This window comes from Asparagus officinalis, chromosome 8, assembly GCF_001876935.1.
Source record: "Asparagus officinalis chromosome 8, Aspof.V1, whole genome shotgun sequence".
NCBI lineage: Eukaryota > Viridiplantae > Streptophyta > Magnoliopsida > Asparagales > Asparagaceae > Asparagus > Asparagus officinalis.
Window position 1 is genome coordinate 43,952,901 of NC_033801.1, and position 21,087 is coordinate 43,973,987.

General features: G+C 34.0%; 1 protein-coding gene across 1 annotated transcript in view; it reads right to left on the reverse strand.

Moving 5' to 3' along the window:
• Window positions 369-21,087, reverse strand: part of LOC109821187 (N-alpha-acetyltransferase 35, NatC auxiliary subunit) — a 42,666-nt gene continuing 21,947 nt past the window's right edge. Inside the window, exons 11-17 of the mRNA XM_020387376.1 lie at window positions 20,898-20,996; window positions 6,825-6,881; window positions 6,528-6,732; window positions 4,857-4,975; window positions 4,707-4,775; window positions 1,017-1,115; window positions 369-928 (exon numbers count right to left, since the gene is read on the reverse strand). Coding sequence (XP_020242965.1) covers window positions 689-928; window positions 1,017-1,115; window positions 4,707-4,775; window positions 4,857-4,975; window positions 6,528-6,732; window positions 6,825-6,881; window positions 20,898-20,996 — 888 coding nt within the window. The 3' untranslated portion in view covers window positions 369-688. The remainder of the gene's footprint in view (window positions 929-1,016; window positions 1,116-4,706; window positions 4,776-4,856; window positions 4,976-6,527; window positions 6,733-6,824; window positions 6,882-20,897; window positions 20,997-21,087) is intronic.

Below are 21,087 nucleotides of genomic sequence, written 5' to 3' on the forward strand. Positions count from 1 at the left end.
CAAATCAGTGAGAGAACAAAATACAATGCATGATGATCGGTAAAATGCCATATATGGGAAGGTCTACGCTTATTTCTTTAAGCCAAACAGTAGGTAAGGGATTGACATTACTGATTGCAGATCCAGAAAGAGAAATTTAACACCACATGTTATTTACTGACAATCTGCCCAAATGCCTGCATCTCCGCAAATATGTGATAACACTTTCCAGCCGGTTAATGCTGCAAACATGCGATCATCGTCACTATGCTTAACATAATTTTGACATGAAGAAAAGCACCTGATGTACAAATACGCTCGAGTACTAATTACTTCCATAGTTTAAAAAAAAGAAGGGAAAAAAATACTTCATCATGCGCTACAACCTATAAAAAAATGATGGCAACCAGCACCAGGCTTTATTGCTTTGTTCACAATAGACACCTCTTACATCATGGACAACATCTTCGAAGCTAAATGCCTTTCAATCAATAACAAAAAGTTACCATCAATTAAAAAATAACGATACATGACTACTAAGTCAAAGAGGAAATAATACATAAAAAATGATACATCAATAAATAATACCTATGAACTAAAATAAAGGACTAAAATAGCACAACACAATGTTACAGAAGACCGCATTATAACACCAGCATTTCTGGGGCATTATTGAGTACTCAAAATTGGCACAACAATCAAGAGTATTTTATGATCTCTTGACCACTGCTACTACAAAGCAAGGGTGATGAGTTGACTCTAATGAGATCCTGAGGGAAGGATCATTGGCACCAACTTGGTCGATTACATTCAGAGCGATCCTATTGTGCTCTGCAACCTGCTCTATTTGTCTGAGCTCCAGTAGTTTGTCTGACTGGTTCGAGAAACTGCCACGAAGTGATGCTGCAATCTTTTGGGCTTCTCTAAAATAATTGTGCTTTGCTGTGTTCTGTAATATTAAAAGAGATGCAGTGAATTAAATTTTGTGAGGCAAAGTATGAAGAGAGTAATGCTGTAAGAGATGGATCAGTACTCACTGATATTTGAGCATTTGCTGTAGATTCCTTAAATAAGTCATATGATATGTTCTCTGGAATCTGAGCTTTCTGGAGTAGCTCAAAGTGCTGGACGAATCTCTAGGAATCGCAAGATAAGATGCAATAAGTACAAATTTAGTCAATTGGAACAATTTCATAAGAAATGGGATCATTGTTAAAATGACATTTTTTTAAAGTGGGATATTTTAGTGAATAATTGAGAATACTTTTTTAAAGCGAGATATCTGGGTAAAACAATGTATGTGTGATTAAGTAGTATATGCATTTTGAAAATACTATTATATACTTATATATTTTTAGACATTTTTTTGGTCAGTATATACTTTTAGACTTACTATTATTAATTACGGTTTTTGGATACTAACCCCTCAAATCTTCAGTAGTTCCATATCAGTCACTCAACTCTTTGAAATCGCTCATAAGTCCCTCAACTCCTACAGGGTCTCGCACATTGGTCCCTCCGTGACTAAAATACCATCAGCTTTTGTTTTTGTCTAAAAACCCTATGTTCGCAAACCTCAGTTTTGGGGGCATTTTAGTCATTGAAGGACTAATTTGCGTGACCCTTTAAGATTAGAGGGACTTATGAGCAATTTCAAAGATTTAAGGGAGTAATATATGGTTGTTGCATATTTGAGGGACTAATATCTTAAAAAATAATTAATAATTGTTTGCTATCAGGTTAACTAATATTGAATAACTATTGGCTAGAATAAAAGAATATTGTTAAAGATAATAATTACTATTATTACACTCTTTAACCTTTTGGTTTGTTTTGAATAATTACTGCAGAACAAGTCTAAAATTTTTAAAGTTTTCCTTATTTCACTCCCCCATACCTTTTTCTTCAAACCCCAATTTTAATTATTTTTTAAATAATTACGTATTTATGTAGTTTTTAACTTTAAATTAATTATACAGTTCTAATTTGGTAAATAAAAAAAATAACACATTAAGAGAGCAGTAGAAAGATAGGTGATCGGATTTGATGACATGATCTGATAATGAAGAAACTAAAATAAATATGAAAAAATTTAAAATAATAGAAGGAATATGAGACATCGAGGTTTTTACGATCTACTTCTAGTTAAAAAAAACATAGGATAATTTGAGAAACCAGAATTCTCTGTTTTGTATAGAAACTATGTGCGATGCACGTGCATTGCATGTGGTTAAATATCTTGATTGGTAAAAAAAAAATTCATAGAAACCATCTTTAAAATAGCATCATTCTACATAGAACACCCTTAATTGTCAATTTATACGCAAATCACCTTTAAACAGTTTTTTGTTGCCATAAAACACTTAGGCGTACTGTTTAGTTAATTTTTTCAATAATTGATCTCATCTAACATCCATTAAGGATAATCTCTCTAATATTACTTGATATTTGACAACTATTATTATAGCAAAACCAAGAAAAACTCGATTTAAAAGCGAGTCTAGGTGATTGATGGCAACAGAAAACCATTTAAAGGTGGTTTATGTATAAATTGACAATATCAAATGTGGTTTTTGTAGAATGATCTTACTTTAGAGGCAGTCTCTAGGAAGAAATCCTCATTAAACCTGATAAAAGTAATGACAAAATTGTAAAAAAATTGTATTATAACCGAAAGACGTTTAAACACGAATTTATGAAATTTTATTAAAGAATAAGAAAAAGAAAAGGGTATTTGTGATTGGTTCGAGTTTGTATTTCATTTCTAGCTAGATGCTTCCGTTCAATGTGCGTCAATGCAAAACCAAACTTCTTTATAGCTTCCAATTATTTTGTTCTAATATTTTGATAATTAAAAAAGAAATGGTTATGGTGCGTGCTCGGGTTTATTAGATACTTGAGAGTTTAGTGAATTGAAAAATATATTTAGCATTCCAGCCAATTTATTTAGCAAGAGGAAGGAGCAAAAAAAGAAGTAGCTTGTTGGTAACTTGAGAGCACAAACCTATGTGCAAGAAAAATTCTATGTTATCTTTAATTTTAGACAATTTTAGATCTATTATTTTTTTACAGTTAATATTTGCAAGACTAATGTTCATACTATTACTCCTCGATGATAATATCTTTCAGATATCTCATTTTTTAGGAAGATTTTACTTATTTTAAGGTCAATTTAAAAAAGGTCCCCTTAAGTTTGGCCATTTTTAAGATAAACCCCTTAAGTTTAAAGATGACATACAACCCCTTTTATATTTAGCTAATTTTGCAATAACTCCCTAAACCTTATAAATGTCACTTAACCTTTCTTTAAGTTTGCAATGTTTTGGAAAATACCCCTAGCGTTTTCAATTTTTCCATCTAACCTTCCTAACGATGTTAGATTAAAAAGACTACAGATCCTCTTTTAATTAGTACTCTAACCATTAAAATTAATTAAAATTAATTAGTGACAAGTCCCTAACCTTAAGGGGTTTTTATATACCTTAATAAATATTAAAAAAGAAAATAATTTTTCTATTAGGAGCATTTTGGTCATTTGGACGCACGTGCACGTGGTTTTTATATGCACGGTCATATCTAATAGTGACAGTTATAGGGGTTATCAGAAAAAATCCAAGAAGGGTTATCAGAAAAAATCCAAGAAAGGTTATCAAAAAAAAATCCAAGAAGGGTTAACTGACATTTCTCAAATTTAGGGAGCTAATATAAAGTGGTCAAACTTAAGTTTTTTTTTGGGGTTTTTTTTTTTTTTTTTGGGGGGGGGGGTGCGCGGGGGGTTTAAAAGTGATAGTTTTGATCTTAAGGAAAAAAAATAAAATAATTGGTGACTAAATTAATTAAGTCCCTAACCTTAACTTAAAGGGGTTTTATAAACCTTCATAAATATAAAAGACAAGAAAATATATTTCTTTGTTAGGGGAATTTTGATTATTTGGACGCACGTGATTTTCATATAAATGATCAAATCTAACAATGATAGTTATGGGGGTTATCTAACAAAATCAAAGGAGGATTAAGCGACATTTCTAAAGTTTAGGGTGCTAATCTATAAAGCAGTCAAACTGACCGCGAGGGGGGGTACCATTGTGTAAGATATATATTTATGTTTTATGCATTAGTTGCCCCTTTTTTGTAATTACATGTATACTCAAAATTTACTTGTCTCTTACCCTTAAGGTTATTACTCATTCTTATCAATGTGATTCAACTATTGTTCCTATTATGTCTAGACGACACCTATTATATAAAACAATATATCCTTTTACCACAAAACTTTACTACTATATAAATCCGTATCCCAAATCAAATGTGACTGGTGAAGGTTTCATTAAAAACTAAGTCATACTTTTAAAGATAAGATAAAAACCAACTCAAATTAGGATAGGGTTAGAATGCAATATCCAAAAAGGTCTTTTAAAGAAAAAAACAACTCTAATTAGGATAAAATTAGAATGTAATATCCAAAATGGCAAAGGGCAATATTGACTATGAAAAGATTTACCAGAACTCACAATTTTAAAGGGAGTATGGTATGATAAAAGTGGGACATTATCCCTATTCTAGTTTTGATACAGTTCTACTTGACTTACCCATTTTATCCTAGTTCTAATTCTAATTGACTAACACCATGAAATTTCAACCCACAGATTATCTAAGTTCAAGTTTAATTCTACTTGTCCCTCTGGGGAAGCATTTATGGTTCAATCAAAAGAGAACTATTTTAGTACCTCATGCTCCGAATTGAATGTGTTTGGAGCTTGAAAGGCCTTGCATTCATTACGTAAAGCCGCCAACATCTACTACAATGAAAAATAATACTGATCAGTTAAGGCAAAGCAAATAATTGCATCTTGGCAAATAATGGAGAGAATTGTTACCGCTGCCAGCCCTTCTGACAGATAAATATAACACTGCAGTAACAAGCAGGAAGATGAAACTAGACCATCTCTTGTTGAATCTTTAACAAGATCCCGTTTTTTCATTCCTTTTCTTCGAGCTGTATAAAATAGATACACAGCAGAAATAGATAACTACATACAATTAGCAGTAATACACCTTGGCTTTGATGATTCATACAACTACTTCAAATAGCAGCCACCTAAGAAATTTAACTATTTAAAATACCTGATACTCTGACTAGAAAAAGATTGATTAGGACAGTGACCCCAGAAGTAATAACTACTGTAACTAGCTTCCTCATATGATTCAATACAAGCCAAAATTCTCAAAAGATATTACTGAACCCTCAGTAAAGCGCATCATTGAAGGAAACTATAAACATTTGGGACACAGTATCATAATGGACTTGCTTTCATGGGTGAACTGATAGGAGACTTCCTAAGGTGCCTCACATTATAAGCCCTCTCAGAAGGTGGTCCAGGGAACATTAACCATCCTTGTGCCCCTCTTCTTCCTCAATATTTAAGCCTTTTTCCACCAAAATCAGGTTAGTGAGGAGCACAAGGCTCCACACAAGAGTTGAGAAAATCTCACGAGTGGCGCAACATGACAAGGGTTGTAAAAGGAGGCATAGATGAGCAATTAAGCGACAAATTAATCCGTCAAGCCTTAAGCCATTTCTACCAAGCAAGCGCCTAGACGAGGCAATGCCTAAAAATTCTCCTAGATGAAGGAAGGGTCAGAAAGGAACGCTGAAGCACGGACAAAGGCAAAAAAAGACAAATAAAACACAAAACAGAGAACAATAACACCTTTGGAAGAAAAAGGCTAGTTCATTATCTAGAATATCCTTTCTATTAATAAAGTTTTTATTCATGGAGCTACCAGTCTTGTCATCTACATTTAACACAACACGACTATGATCCTCTCCAAATGTAAGCGAGGCTATTCAGCAAGATTTATAAACCGAGAAAGTTCAAATAGGTTGAGAAAAAACATGACAATCATAATTAACCATAAGAAGATAAAGTTTAATGGGAAAACCTGAATAAGAACTATTCAGATATATGTCAACTTATTTTTGCTGAAGCAAATTGAAAGAAGACATTTATATTTAAGAAATCCTGCAGAAGCAGCTTTCAGCAGAGAAATATCTAGATGTAAAAAGAGTAAAGTAAGTTTTTTTATTGATCAGAACTAGAAGAAAAGCATGTTTTTGGTTGTTATGTTCCAGTGGTTTTAGGAAATGTCTTCCCTGGGCCATTTTTGCAACCACTCTTATAAAAAAGGGCTTTTTGTTTTTAGGTCCATTTGTTTACCTAGCTTTATCTTTAAACCCAAGTATTATTAGTTGTATCTTTAAACCCAACTTTCTTTTTGTTTTTATCTTTAAACCCAATTTCCTTATATAGGGAGACCCACATATGAGAGTATTATATTTTGGAATTGGGTTTAAAGATAAATACAAAAAGAAAGTTGGGTTTAAAGATACAACTAAAAATTCTTGGGTTTAAAGATAAAGCTAGGTAAACAAATGGACCTAAAAACAAAAAGCCCTATAAAAAAGATAAATAAAGAAAATGACTTTAAAGTTTAGAATCTACTGAGAACTGAAGCGGCAGTATACCATGCAAACAATAAACACTTACAGTTATGACCATTGATGCCTATTCTCATCTCCATCTTTTCTAAAAGCTTCATAAACACAATGTACATGTACCAGTAAACCATGCAGTATTCATTAGCAGAATAGAGTTCCAACTCAAATCCCAGCATGAGAAACCGTGATGCAATCCAGTACGTTTGCTCCTCGGCCCAAAACAGGAGATGTTTGAATACTTTCATGTCTAAGTTCTGCATTGCATGTAAAATCTCTGTTAAAAGGGAGGGGTTCCCAAGCAGATAAAAGTAAACAGAATAGCTTAAAATTTTTTAAGAAAACATACATCCTCGACTGGGATATGTAACGAGATAGGAAACTCTCTTTTCAATGTCAGTTCCAGCTGCAAAACAATACCTGTCAAGCCCAAATTGAAATACAGTTCTAGTAATATAAAACTACCACAATAATGATGGCACTGATTCTGAGAAAAACAATATCTAAGTTGCTGAATGAAATTATGATGCAGAAAGAGGAAAATTATTTTTTAAATCACTGTAGAAGGTTTCTTTTTTACATAAAATTTCATTGCCTTGCTTAGTATGTGGGCGGTTATAAGTGGGAATGAAATGCCAATTCCCACTTCTCCTTCCTTCGTACCGAACACAACATGTTTTTGGAAGCTAGAAATGTCAGATCCACTTCTCACCAATTCCCATTGAGATGTTAGGGAATGGGAATTCCCACTTTAAGTGGGAATCAAAAAATTACAATAAATTTCAAATATATCATGATTGATTAGTAACTATCCAATACCAAAAATAAAAATAGTCATTCCCTACTTCATTCTCTAATTGCAACCAAACATGAGAATGGAAATGAACAATCCGTTCCAATTTATTTCATTCCATTCCTTAGTGAATTCCATTCTCACTTGACTCAATGCCCACATACCAAACGAGACGTACAAGTGTTACGTGCTCGCACGGATGGGCCTGAAATATGCTTAACAAAAGAGAGATTGTGAGGTGAGGCCCACTTACAAGTGATATCAAATGGGCGGATCTCGCCACCATTATCCTTTGGTAACTCATTTAGCGAAATGAGCCGCCACCTCATACACGAATTATTTCCATATATGTCTATAAATATATATAAACATACACAAACACACACATGCTAGAATGCTGACCTATAAAATTTCACTGTGGAAAAAGAACGGACCTGCTCTTCAACTTTCTATGGAAAATGAGTAACTAGTCAGTTTTATGCTAGGCAAGTAAACACTTTTATGACCTTTTCCCAATAGTCTTTAATGTATAAATGAATGCCAGAATATATAATGTGAGCAAAGATATGAATAAGAACTGTAGCACATGTATCCAAGAGGTATTCAGCAAGTATCCAAGTTCAAACGTATATTATAAAATTGAAACATCAAACGGGTACATCGGTACATAAGAAAGAAAGGAACAAAGGGATTGAGGAGAGCATGATGGAGAAACTATAAGAAGACAGCACAGAGAGAGAGGGAAGAGAGAGACAAGAAGAAACATGAAAGAGTGAGACGGGCCCTGAATATAAGAAGGGATATGACTATTATCAAAACAAAATTGCATGAAAAATACTTCTCTAATTAGATGGAGGGTGTTCAGAACTAATTACCAAGTTTAGAGGTGATAAATATAAGCAGGACATACTAGAAGGTGTAAATGCAATTTAATCTTGCTGAATTGCAACATATAAGCAAAACGCAAGTCACTTCGTGTAACTTAGACAAATTGAAAGATAAGTGAGCCTATCCGAACATTTACAATTATAGACACTTACTTTCTAATAAAAAATTTATAGCTGCAATCTAAGCAATTTCGTGGGGTAAAAAGCTGCTGAAGCACTATTACATATTTAGTTTTTTCTTAAAATTTGAAGTCAAATAACTGCGAATTCAACTTTCATTTTGTGCATTTTCCCCTCTTTATCCAGTGCTCCGAACATTTACGATTATGGACACTTACTTTCTAATAAAAAATTTATAGCTGCCATCTGAGCAATTTCATGGGGGTAAAAAACTACCGAAGCACTATTACATATTTAGTTTTTTCTTGAAATTTGAAGTCAAATAACTGTGAATTCAACTTTCATTTTGTGCATTCCCCATCTTTATCCAGTGCTAGCATCATTAGGTCCATTAAGAATTAAGCAAATAACCAGGCAGTATTACCAAATGTTAGGACTTGGATAAATGGAGATTCATTAAGCGAAATTATTTGGATATAGGAAAAATAAAAATAAAATAAAAGAAACAAATATTGAATTTGCACTCCTTGCTTAATGAAGAGAAAATACAAATATTGTGAGTCCTGGGACTTAAACCGGCGCAACTCACATAACTAGACAACTTGCTTGCCAAACTAATACTTGTCGCACGTCACATGCCAAGTATCTCACAAAAGCTAGTTTTCATCATTCTTCTCTCCTAAAATGAAAAAGTACAATATATTTTATAGATAAATGAGATAAAACAAAATCTAAGACAATAACAAATAAAAGTGCAACTGTAGTAGCCCACAAACAAATAAACTATTTTTTTTCTTCTTGGAAACAAGTGAATGCAAATGGCATTTCTGTAAGGGGTTTCTTGCAAAAAAGTCCAAAAAGCTTGCTGTCAAGGTCCCAGTTTCCCTTAAGTTGGGTTGGCTCTCTGCTATTGGAGAAATTGGCCAACACGTGAAAGTGTCTACCATGACTTCTCTACGGCAACCGACTTAATTTGAGACCCTTAAAACCAAAGAACTTATTTGTTCCCTTTAATCCTACAGTACCGATCTCGATCTCCGTTCCCTCAGTTTGCTAACTAAACAATTAGGTGAGGAAAGTACAAAAGGAGAATGAAAAAATGGAAGAAAGAGGACCCAATAGCCTTTAACAAATCTCTAACATATACTGCTCTTCCTCCTTGTCCCATTAGAATTTCTAGCATGAATGATGATGATGATGATGATGGTGAACAAATTGATTTGTGGTCATTGAACAGAGATGCTAGAATAGGATTGTTTCATCTTAATTAAAAAAAATAACTGTGGTGTTAATTCCTTTATTTTGTTGATGGTATCAATGTGGTTAGGTATCATTTGAAGTGTTAATTCCTTTATTTTGTTGATGGTGTTTAGATTGAAAATGCAACAAACATTGGACACAATGAATTTGACATACAAGGTTAACTTGGATCAATTTGTAGTATTTTTTGTCGATGTGCTCATATATTTTAGAGTCGGGGATCATATGGTGAAGAAATATGAGTTATTTCTAGTAGGCAAATAAAGATGAATAGAGTTATCTGAAGTTGAATGACCAGTTCATAGTTGTCCTAACTTTTACAAAGTATTCTTGATTGAATAGATTAGAAATATATGATGATGTTTCTCTTGCTAATAATGGATGTGTTCATACGGGAAAAAAAAGAAAGGATGAAAGACAATCTTTCAATCTTGATATGATCACTATAACTTGTTGTTGAAGCATTAAGAGACATAATATAATGATGACTTTTATGAATCTTATAATGAGTAAAGTATTTACGTTCTTCTTGGATTATTTTGTAGTAATGCTTATTGATGATATTTTGATATATTGCATGTCAGAACAAAAAGAAACACGAGAATCATTTGAGGATCATTTTGCAAAAATTTATGAGGACTTGTATGCTAAACTAAGTACATGCAAGTTTGAATATTATAATGTAAATCTATGACCACGTTATCTCCAACGAAAGTGTGCTTCAAAGGGTAGAGATATAGCGAACTGGAAAGGACTTACCAATGTGATTAAGACTTGAGTTCTTTTAGGCCCTACGGGATACTAGAGGAAGTTAATGAAAGAAATTCATGTCACAGATCAACTTATTGAAGGTACAAAGAAAACATTGAAGACGAGACAAAGGTTCAATATTACTTTTCATTACGTAATTGAAAGATAATTTGAGAAGACAATTCAAATTTTGGAAGATCTGCTCAAAACGTTGCTCTGGATAAAAAAAAATTGAGATGAACTCTTGTTGTTAATAGTGTTTGATTATAATAATAATTCTAAAAAGTATTAGGGTAGCCTAGTAAATCACATGGCAAAGTCGTGTCGCTCCTCCCGGGGAGTCTAGGTTTGATCTCCATATACGTTGAAGGCGCAGCAGTTATGGTTGTGGTTGTTGGTGTTGTTATTATGTGTGCCAAAGGGGTAATTTCCTAAAGGGTGGCCCAGTGCACGAGGCTCCCACCATTGTGGGCTCTGGGGAGGGTCAGATGTATGCAGTCTTCCCCACGCTTTGCGTAGAGGCTTGTTTTGAGATTTAAACTCCTGACCTCAAGTCACAAGGAAGAAACTTTTACCGTTGTGCAAAAGGGGTATTAAAAAAACTCAAAAGTATTGGAATGCCTCCGTTTTGAAGGGTTATATGAGGGAAAAGTAAATCACCTATTTATTTGAAAGGACATGAATGAAAAGACTGGAAAACCTGAGTGTTTACAGGAAACAACAACAAATATAAAAGTAAATTCATGATAGACTCCAATTTTTTAAAGTAGACAAGGTCATGTTTTAGCCAAAGACTTGAAATTTCAAGTTAGCATGAGAACCATCAAATACACTGGAACAGATGACCAATAGAATGACAGGTTCTCAAGTTGTTAAAAATTTTGTTACAAAATAGATAGGTGGAAAATAATAACATGTCCAGCTGCTACTGAAATTACTACTTCTATTACTAAGCAACATGATCAAATATGTGACCAACTGATGACTCATGATAATAGTCATCCAAGATATAGATAATGTGAACAAATTTAAAAGACTGATCCCACTCACCTTTAAAGAAAACATGGATCTGATGATTGTAGAACAATTGATTATGGAAATAGAGGAAATCGGATAAAGTAGTTTTCATAATAATGACTATGCATATGGTTGGTGGCTGCGAAACAAGAAAACTTTTGGACCCAATTCTTATAAGTTATAAGATAAGATGGAGCGACTTAAAGTAGATTTTCTATGAGATATGCTTTTCAGAGTCATTCATAAAAAAGAAAAGCAAATTAGTGCTCGAGAATTGTGAGACGTTATGCATTACTGCAATCCCGCAAGTTTATACATGATAAGAAATTTTGATAATGAGACAAGGAGGTGCACATTAAATTAAATTCATGATTTCAATATTATATAGAGAATGGAGTGATTAATTTTAAAATGTGCTTTCATTCTTTGTGAAAAACTGATATCTAGAGTTCACTGGTATCATGAACTTTGCTATTAATATTGTAATTCTCGAGAATTCCTAAGAGTTATCTAAGTCTTTAAAGCATATTGTTTGCGGATAATATGATTGCTTGCATTACCTAGCTTCTATTAGAGAAGTCAAATTGTTTGGGAATATCAGAAAGGTTCTTCAGATGATCTTTTGGGAATCCATTCATATAATAAAAATGGATTTTAGTTGATTTGGTGCCAGGCCCGAATCTGATTTCTAGAGCTCTATCATATAGAACCAATAAAGTTGAAGGACTTATGGTGAAATTGCCAAAATTTCTAGATGAATGTTTCATCAGTATTAGTAGATTACTATGGGGTAAACTCATTATTGCTCGCAATGAGGAAAATACGGTAGCTTGCCACCATATATTAACTTTCATGAAATAGATCAAGTAACCTTCCATAAAAGTATCTATTATTCAGGATTAGTGAGTTGATCAATAATAATAATAATAATAATAAAAGAGCTCAAGTATTTGTCGAGATTGATCTTCATTCTTGCTACAATTAGTTGAAACCAAGATAGAGAATGCTTCTAAGACTATTTTATACCCATTATGATTATTATGAATTTTCATTGTTACCATTAGGACTCATGAATCTACAGTTTTATGAATCTTTTAAATAAAAGTATTTCAGTATGTTGTGGTGTTTATTAATGATTCTAGTATATTTAAAGAATAAGGAAGAGCATCTGAATTATTTGGGATTATACTATAGAAGCGAGGAAGAGAGAAATTGTATGTAAAAAAGTTAAGAAGTGTGAATTCGAGTTGGATGTATATTTCCAGCAGGTTTCTAATTCTTTAAAGGTGAATTTTTTGGGACCTTGAAAAGCTACAAGTTATGTTTACTTGGAAGATGTATACTAGTGTAAAAAATAAAAAGATAAAATAGTAGCTTCGTTGCATGATAGGTTATTATTGGATATTACTCGCATATTCTCACACATTGACTCATATCACCTAAAGAGAGTGAATCTTGCTTGGTCCAACAAATATCAGCAGAGTTTTGAAGAATTTAGGTATTGCCTAATGGCTACCTCGATACCTAATTTACCTTCAAGAGATGCAAGGTTGCCATCTGTAGGAATACCTAAGAAAGGAGCTAAAATGTGTACTTGATGCTGAATAGAAAGAATGGATATAGATGCTTCAAGACAATTACAACCATATGAATAAATTTATCCCCCACAATTGGGAGTTGGCGGCAGTAATCATTGCCCTTAAGATTTAGACAAAATAATTTTTTTCAGTATCATAATGTGAGAGTTATACTGAAAAAAGTTTGAACTATATATTCACATACTAAAAGTTGAATTTGAAGCCAAGAGGTTGCCAAGACTTTTGAAGGATTACGATATGATCATCAACTATCAATCTGAAAAAGGCGAACATGATTTTTGATACTTTTAACTTGTAACAACTTATGTAACTTTAGCTTATTTGATTTCATCTCAAGGGAGGATGTTAGAGGGGAAATAAACATAACTAATAGAATGGCACTAAATTGATTCAAGAATGGTGCGGAAGAGGTTAGCTTATTTGATTTCATCTCAAGGGAGGCTAATAGAAGGAAAAAACACAACTAATAAATGGCACTAAATTGATTCAAGAATGGCATGGAAGGGGCACTCAGGAATTTAAGCTACACCAGGATATGGATTGTTGATGCTCAGATCTAGAGTTTTGTACTTGATATATAGTTTAAAAAAATTCTGATCAAGGCACATTTATCTGTGTTTACTGTACATCCTGAAGGACAAAGATGCAGAACAATTCAAGTGAATTCTATTAGTGAACAATATGAAGTAGGCAATACAAAGTCAGTATCCTACGAGATTAAATATGGAAGAAACGTACAAGTCTATCATTCCTCAGAGTAGTGACGAGACAAAACATGTTGGACCGAAGTCAATGCAACAAGCTGTCAATGAAGTTGACTTTATTGGCATCTCTATCTGGAATGCATGGCATCTTTCACGTGTCAATTCTTCGAAAGTATTTAAATATTTGACTTATGAAGAAATACAGGAGCCTACAGTGAATTATAAAAAGCAAGTATTTAAAAGATGAATTATTCGATAAGTAAAAGTACAGTGGAAGAATCACTCTAAGCGAAAAGCTACTTGGGAAATGGAGGGTTCTATGTGAGAGAAGTATTCGGAGCTCTTTGAGAACTAGAGGTATGTTAAGTTTCGAGGATGAAACCTTTTATTAGGAGGGAAGAGTGTAGTAGCCCATAAACACATAAACTAATTTATTTTTTTCTTGAAAATAACTTAATGCAATTTGCATTTTTGTAAGGGGTTTCTTGAAAAAATCCCAATAAGCTTACTGTCAAAGTCGCAATTTCCCTTAACTTGGGTTGGCTCTTAGCTATTGGAGAAATTGGCCAAAATGCGAACGTGTCTTCCTTGGGTTCTCTAGGGCAACCGACTTAATTTGAGACCCTTAAAACCAAAGAACTAATTTGTTCTGCTAAATCTTTGTTTCCTCAGTTTGTTGACTGAACAATTAGGCGAGGAAAGTACAACAGGAAATTGAAAAGATAGAAGAAAGAGGACTGAATAACCTTTAACCCTCTGAAGTATAATACTCTTCCTCCTTGTCTAATTAGAATTTCTAGTACGAATGGTAATGATGATGATGATGAACAATTTGATTTGTGGTCATTGAACAAAAGAAGTTAGAATAGGAATGTTTGATCTTAATTTTAAAAAAATAGCTCCAGCGAGTCTTCTTCGTCGGCTGCCCTAGCGCCGCGAGCCCCCACTGTCCATAGGTCCGACCCCAGCAATCGAACAAAGTTTGAGGGCGAGGTGCTACGTCTGTAGTAGATGTAAAGGAAAAATGACAAAAAAAAGAGAAAAAAAAGGAGGAAGAAGAAGAGTTGGGTACAAAATGAGAACAAGATAATATAGTGGAAGGGAAATTTTCATGTAGACCCTACGTCGTCTGAACCATTTTAATGAGCCCACTTAAGTCGAGAATTGTGAGTTTGACTAGGAAAAATTTAGTTAAGTCCTCGAAACTTACATAGCTTTTAAACAGGCCCAAACAGAGTTAAGTAGGGCTATAAGTGGGCCTGTATAACTATCTGAAGCCCTTTGGATTTGCCATAAATTGATAATAAATCCAACATTGAAGAAAGTATGTTATAAAATTTGTCGACCCTTTTTTTTGGGTCTTAAATATTATTTGACCATATGTGGATCGAGATTATGGAATAGTTGACCTATAGTATAAGTCTAACTTAATTTGGTATTAACCTTATAATTTTATTTTATAGGAACTAGATATCAAGGGGATCAAAGTTTAAGGAAATCGTATCCGCTAGAGTTGAGTTCATTTCTCATTAGTATTTTTGCAATATAAATCGCACTAGTATTATATATCTTGATTTGTCTTGTGCTCGAGAGATAGTTGTTCTATTATTTTCATGTATAAAATGAAATGTGAATTGACCTATACCATGGTAACCTATCTCCATAATATGATCTTGATTTCGTGTGAGATATGAAAGGTAAATTTGATTGCTGTAAAAAAATGAAAAGAAATTATGATTTAATAAAATGTGATAAGTGATTTTGTTTCTCATGTGATCTCAAATAATAGTGAATACTGATTTACACGAAAGCTATTAAAGAATGAAGTATTTTGAATGTGTTTCAATAGTTTGACAGATTCAAGAGATTTTCTCATGATTTGATATTTGAAACCAACATTGACAAAAGTGAATTCTGTGAACTGTTTCATAGATATAACGAGTTTTATGCTTGTCAATTTGATTTGAAAGTGTTTATGATGTTGACAAAGTGATCAAGTTCATACAATATTATTCCGGTACAAGTGATGTGCTTTCGAAAAAGCATCAATTACCTAATCGAAAGGGTAGAACTAAGTGCCATGCGGGACTCAGGGCTATATTGCGAGTGTGATGGGAGCCACTTCCAAAATCCATAGGAGCCACCCCTATAGTCCACATCATCCAACAAAGATTTTTAATGTCCTCAAATCTTTAAAAAGTTCACTATGAAGTGTTTTGTTTGTGTTTGCCATATAGTGAATGCATTTTTATGTGGCCCTCTTGGGCATTTGTGATGTTGCTCTTTTGGGCATTTGTGATATGGTCGGCGGCCTATGACAGTGTTAGTTGCATTCTATTTTAGAGAATTATATGTCATGTGATGTATTTTGGATATTCCTATGCTATTGGGCTATAATTTGTAGCCTTAGTATGAAATATAAGGAAATTGTTGCAACTATGTGAATAACTCATCGAGATTTGAGATTCTAACATTTAATGTGAATTTAAGAAAAGGGTAATATTTTGGTTTTGCACAAATTTTTATAATTTTTTTCTTTCTCAGTATTTATCTTGATTAAAAAAAAAGTCAGACTCAGGAATTCATGATAGTATACACAGTTTGCACATAAGAAAGAATTTCAAATTATTGCATTTCTTTCCTGAAAATAATAATAATGTGCTTTTTTACACAATATTATGTCATTTTACAATTTCAAGTGCAAAACCTATAATTCAATAGTTTTTGAGAATTATTATTTTGTTAGATATAGAAACCCTAGTGGAAAATATTCTCACTGTATTTTAGCTCACCCCGTCATTTTCAAAAAAAAAATTCCAAATTACGTATAGCATGTGCCAACTGAATTCTGGAATGAACACTTTGCTAAGTGGCATCATAATAGTAGCGAGCTTTCATGTTGTACTTTTTGATCATATAATATAATTTGCTCTAAACTTATATCATCAGCAGCCTATGTTACCCCGACACGTCAATCTTGGTCCCGTACCCGTGTCGGGTACGTATTGGGTGCAGATCCGCACCCAAACGGCAGGGACACGACAAAAAATTCACTCGTGAGGGGAGAAAAAAAACGCACCTGAAATTTAGAAACGGAGGACGAATTGGGCGCTATTTGAGCCCAATAACCCAAGCCCACTTGAAATAACATCCTCTGAAGCGATTATGCATTTACCACCTTCGAACCCATCGACTGAAGCGACGACCCTATACCTCGACGACGAATCCAGTTCCTCAATGACAAAATCAGAGCCTCGACGAAGCAATTTCAGCGCCTCGACGACGAATCCCGCTCCTCGAGCACGAAATCAACTCCTCGACAACGAAATCAAAGCCTCGACGAAGCAATTTCAGCGCCTCGATGACGAGAGAGAAGATGGGGGTTTACTGTTTGGGGATGAGAGAGGACTGAGGAGAATGAGAAATAGAGAGAGAGGGAGGAGACAGCTATAACATAGCTGGTGATTGAATTTCAAAGTGGGGCCTGCTCTTTCTTTCTTTCTTTTGTTCTTTTGGACAACTATAACACCGCAAGGTTTACCGGTTGATATTTGGATTCTGGTTTTAGTTCAGGTGTGCTCTAAGTAGAGGAATGATCGGGAGTGGATTTAAGAGTAAATAAGTGTGAGGATATATAAGATTGGGATTGATCAGGGATTAGTTGTTTGTTACTCTTTCGGATTATTTTCCATTTAAACATTTGCTCTATTTCATTATTCATCCATTAGTGGTAGTAAAGAATTTAGTCATTTCAGCCATTGGATTTTGAAATAGATACTTATTTCGAGTTAACTGAGCTATATTTAGTTTCTTATTTATAATCTCCACTTTACATAACGAAAAATATGAAAATGTAATAGAAATTTAATTCAATATTGATCTAAAGTGAATTATTTTATATATATATAGTCGTGTCCCCGTACCTTACTTTTTACAAATTTGCCGTGTTCCGTAACCGTACTCGTACCTGTACCCGTATCTATGCAACATAGTCAGTAGCTTTATATATTTTGAGAAAAGTTATATGATATGAAGTGTTAGGCTTGATACGTGCATGAAATTTGTCTTTGTGCACGGGTCGCTGCTATCACGTATTTGTATCTATTTTCCACTATAATTTTCGGGGCGTGACAAAAACTAATCTTGATTAACATTAAAATCCAATGAAAAATCCTACGAAAATGAAAATGCTAATACAATCTAAAATCTCATAAATAAATAAAAAACCATTCTAACTCCATTAGTTCAAATCTATTTATCTGCTTCCTACGATACACCGACACGTCTCCAACCCTCCTGTACACATGTACGACAAGTGTCGAGGTCGGGTAAGCATCCGAACTAGCATGGACACGAACGAAGAAACTTCCAGCCCGGATCACCATCTTGGAGGTGGTCACGAACAATTTTCTTGTGTCACTTGCTTCTAACCTTGCGTAGACCCTTACTGTCCTTTTCTTAGCCTAAGATTACGGTTGAAGTGGAGAAATTGAAACCCTACTTTGAGAAATTTGGGAATTTAGGTTCAAAGATGAGTTTTGAACAAAGGAGGACGTTGGGTTTTGAAAGAGATGAATTTGGGATCCATGTCTGTGAAAAAGAGTTTGTAGGTAGGTCAGCCGTTGATGTATACATGGAATCTTGTGTTTTCTTAATCTTGATTAATGAGTTAGCATGACGTTTGGAAATGGGTTGTGCTTTTGAACTGGTTGTAGGCCTGGGCTTGACTCTAAAAAGTAGACTTGTACAAGCAAAACTAGCAGACATGGCCCTGAATCAACCTTGAGAATTAAAAAGTGTCCAATTGTCGGCCAGACTTAAGTTTGGAGATGAGTTATAGTTTTAAATTGTTGTGGGCATGGGTTTCAGCTTGTCTCAAGCAAGTATAATTCTTCCAAAAAAGCAATCAAGGAAGTAGGGAGTTCAATTATGCCTGGGCTTGACTTAATCGTAAGTGTTAGGAATCATCCAATTGTTGCTTATCTTGCATGCAAAATTTTAGATATGTATTTTATTGAAAAAAGATTAATATAGTCGTGTCCCCGTACCCTACTTTTCACATCTTTCTTGTATCCCCTACACTTACCCTCTCCCATACTCATACCCAAGTAATCTAGCCTACTTCAAATATCTTGTGCTTGAAGAAAACTCAACCTCAAGTTTTAAAATTGAACAGGATCTTGAGCTTTGAAATTCTTAAAGCCCCTCGAACCATTATACCAAAACTCCAAAGTTGTGGTGAGGGTTGAGGATTATGATTTTGTATTAATTCTAAAATGCACTCGGGTTCAATTCCTTTTTTATGGGACAAAAGCTAGCTCACACATGGGTGTTAATTTTTAGAAAATCTAATTTAAAATCATGACCATTAGGATTTGAACCTGGATTGCTTTGATACCATCTTAAAGCTCTCAAACCATTACACCAAAACTTTAAAGTTATAGTGAGGATTGAAAATTATAATTTTATATTAATTCCAAAGACATCGATAGCAGATAGCATCGCATACCGATAAGGCTATTTGGGGCTATAGCGGCAAATAGCAACGGAAAGAGCAAACTTAAATAGCAATCCAATTTAAATATATATAAATATTAAAAAAAGAATTAAAGATAAATCTAAAAACACTAATTGCCCATCAATTAATATAATCAGATCATAAGTCAAAAAAATAGAAAAAGCAAGAAATTACCTACCTACTACTCGACGTTGCTCTTGTCGGCATCGATCTTAATGTAGTGGAGATGGCGATGAGGACCGGAGGAGGTAATGGAGTTGCTAAAGTTAAGGAGTTGTTGGTGAAGTTGCAGACATTCAACGATGATCTAGTGGAGTTGAGGCGGTTAGGGTTTTGGCGCAAGAGGTAGTGATTGTGAGTGGCGAGAGGAGATAGTGAAGGGACGAGGTAGTAAGAGTCGGTGGGAAGCAGTTTGAGGTAGTTTGAGGTAATGGCAGACGAGGGAGACTGTTCAGGATTTTGGGGTTTAACAATGAGTCGGGTTGATGCGAGAGTAGAGAGAGCAACAAAATGAGGGAGAGAGAGACGAGAGGGGTTTGGGGTTATTAATTTGTTGTGGGTTGGGTTGGTGCTGGTCTGGTTAGGGATATTGAAAAAACCCAACTCACTTAATTAGCGGTATACAACGGGTAAAAAGCGGATTTTACCTGATATTTATCGCTATCACCTGCTATTGCCCGCTAACGGCTACTATTGCAAGTGAATTACGCACAAAATGCTTTTCGGCAATGCAATTGGCCGAAATCATTGCAAAGGAGCCTGCATCCGCTCTGCAATTGCGACACTATTTGCTGCAATTTATAACAGTGATTAATTCTAGCAGAAATCGAACAAAATTTATATCCCTGATTGTCGATCATGACTTCAATATTAAGCTCTTCATGTCCGACTGTAAAACTTCTTCAGAATCTTAATGTTCATTCATGAATCAAGGATTGTTCTCATACTAAATGATGGAGATTGAATGGATGAAGATTTGTTGAGGATAATTACTTGGATAAATATTTTAAAAAACAAATATTGAAATTGTGCTCATTTAATAAACTAAAAGATCAAATGTTAGGCCTCACACCGGGGCAACTCACATGCCTAGCAACTCACATGCCAAGACAATGCAGCTTGTATGCAGGGTATCTCACATAAGCTGAGTTTTCATCTACTGCTACAAATAACCCATTTATAGGAATAAATTAAGACACAAAAAAATCATAAGGCGATAATAACAAAAAACATCATGATAGATAAAATCAATTAGAATTGCCACTAATCTATTTAAAATTAAACTCCTAAAAAAATTCACACTTCTAACCCCCGCAATTCAAGTCTCTTTTGAACCCAACTAACATTTTTAAGCATGAATTCCAGAAGACTATTTGACAGCATGTGAACATAGAAATCAAGTTTGTTCAAAAACAATTACTTTGATATATTTATAGATAGAATAGATAACCCTTTATACACCTTTCTCAATTGTCTTTTTAGCAAAAGTACCTGCATATCATTGAACAAGGGATAGTCACTTAAATTGCTTAGATCGTCACAACTCACAAGCATATATCTTCAAAATAACATGTGCTCAACAAGATCAAATGACTATATCTAGAAGCAAAAAAAAAAAGCAAAAACAGAAACAGAACCACTACATGTGAACTTGAGCAGAACTAAATCTTGGACATACAATTGTACAACGAAAACAGCTAAAAGAGATACAAAAGAAAGACACCTTGTAGACAAGAAACTTCATGAAAGTTGCACTAGAAGGAAAGAACACAAACCTGAATGGAAATTATGCTCCAATCTTGTAGAATCTTTCCCAGTTTGCGCCGCTGCCATGCAGTGTTTGTACAAAGAATTTTAAGCAAGTTGATCATCAGCTGCATGTTCAAAAACTCATATAAAACATTGCAAAATCCAACAGAACAAAAAATTCTTATGTTTCAGAAGTGATGAAAACTCCTAAGCAAG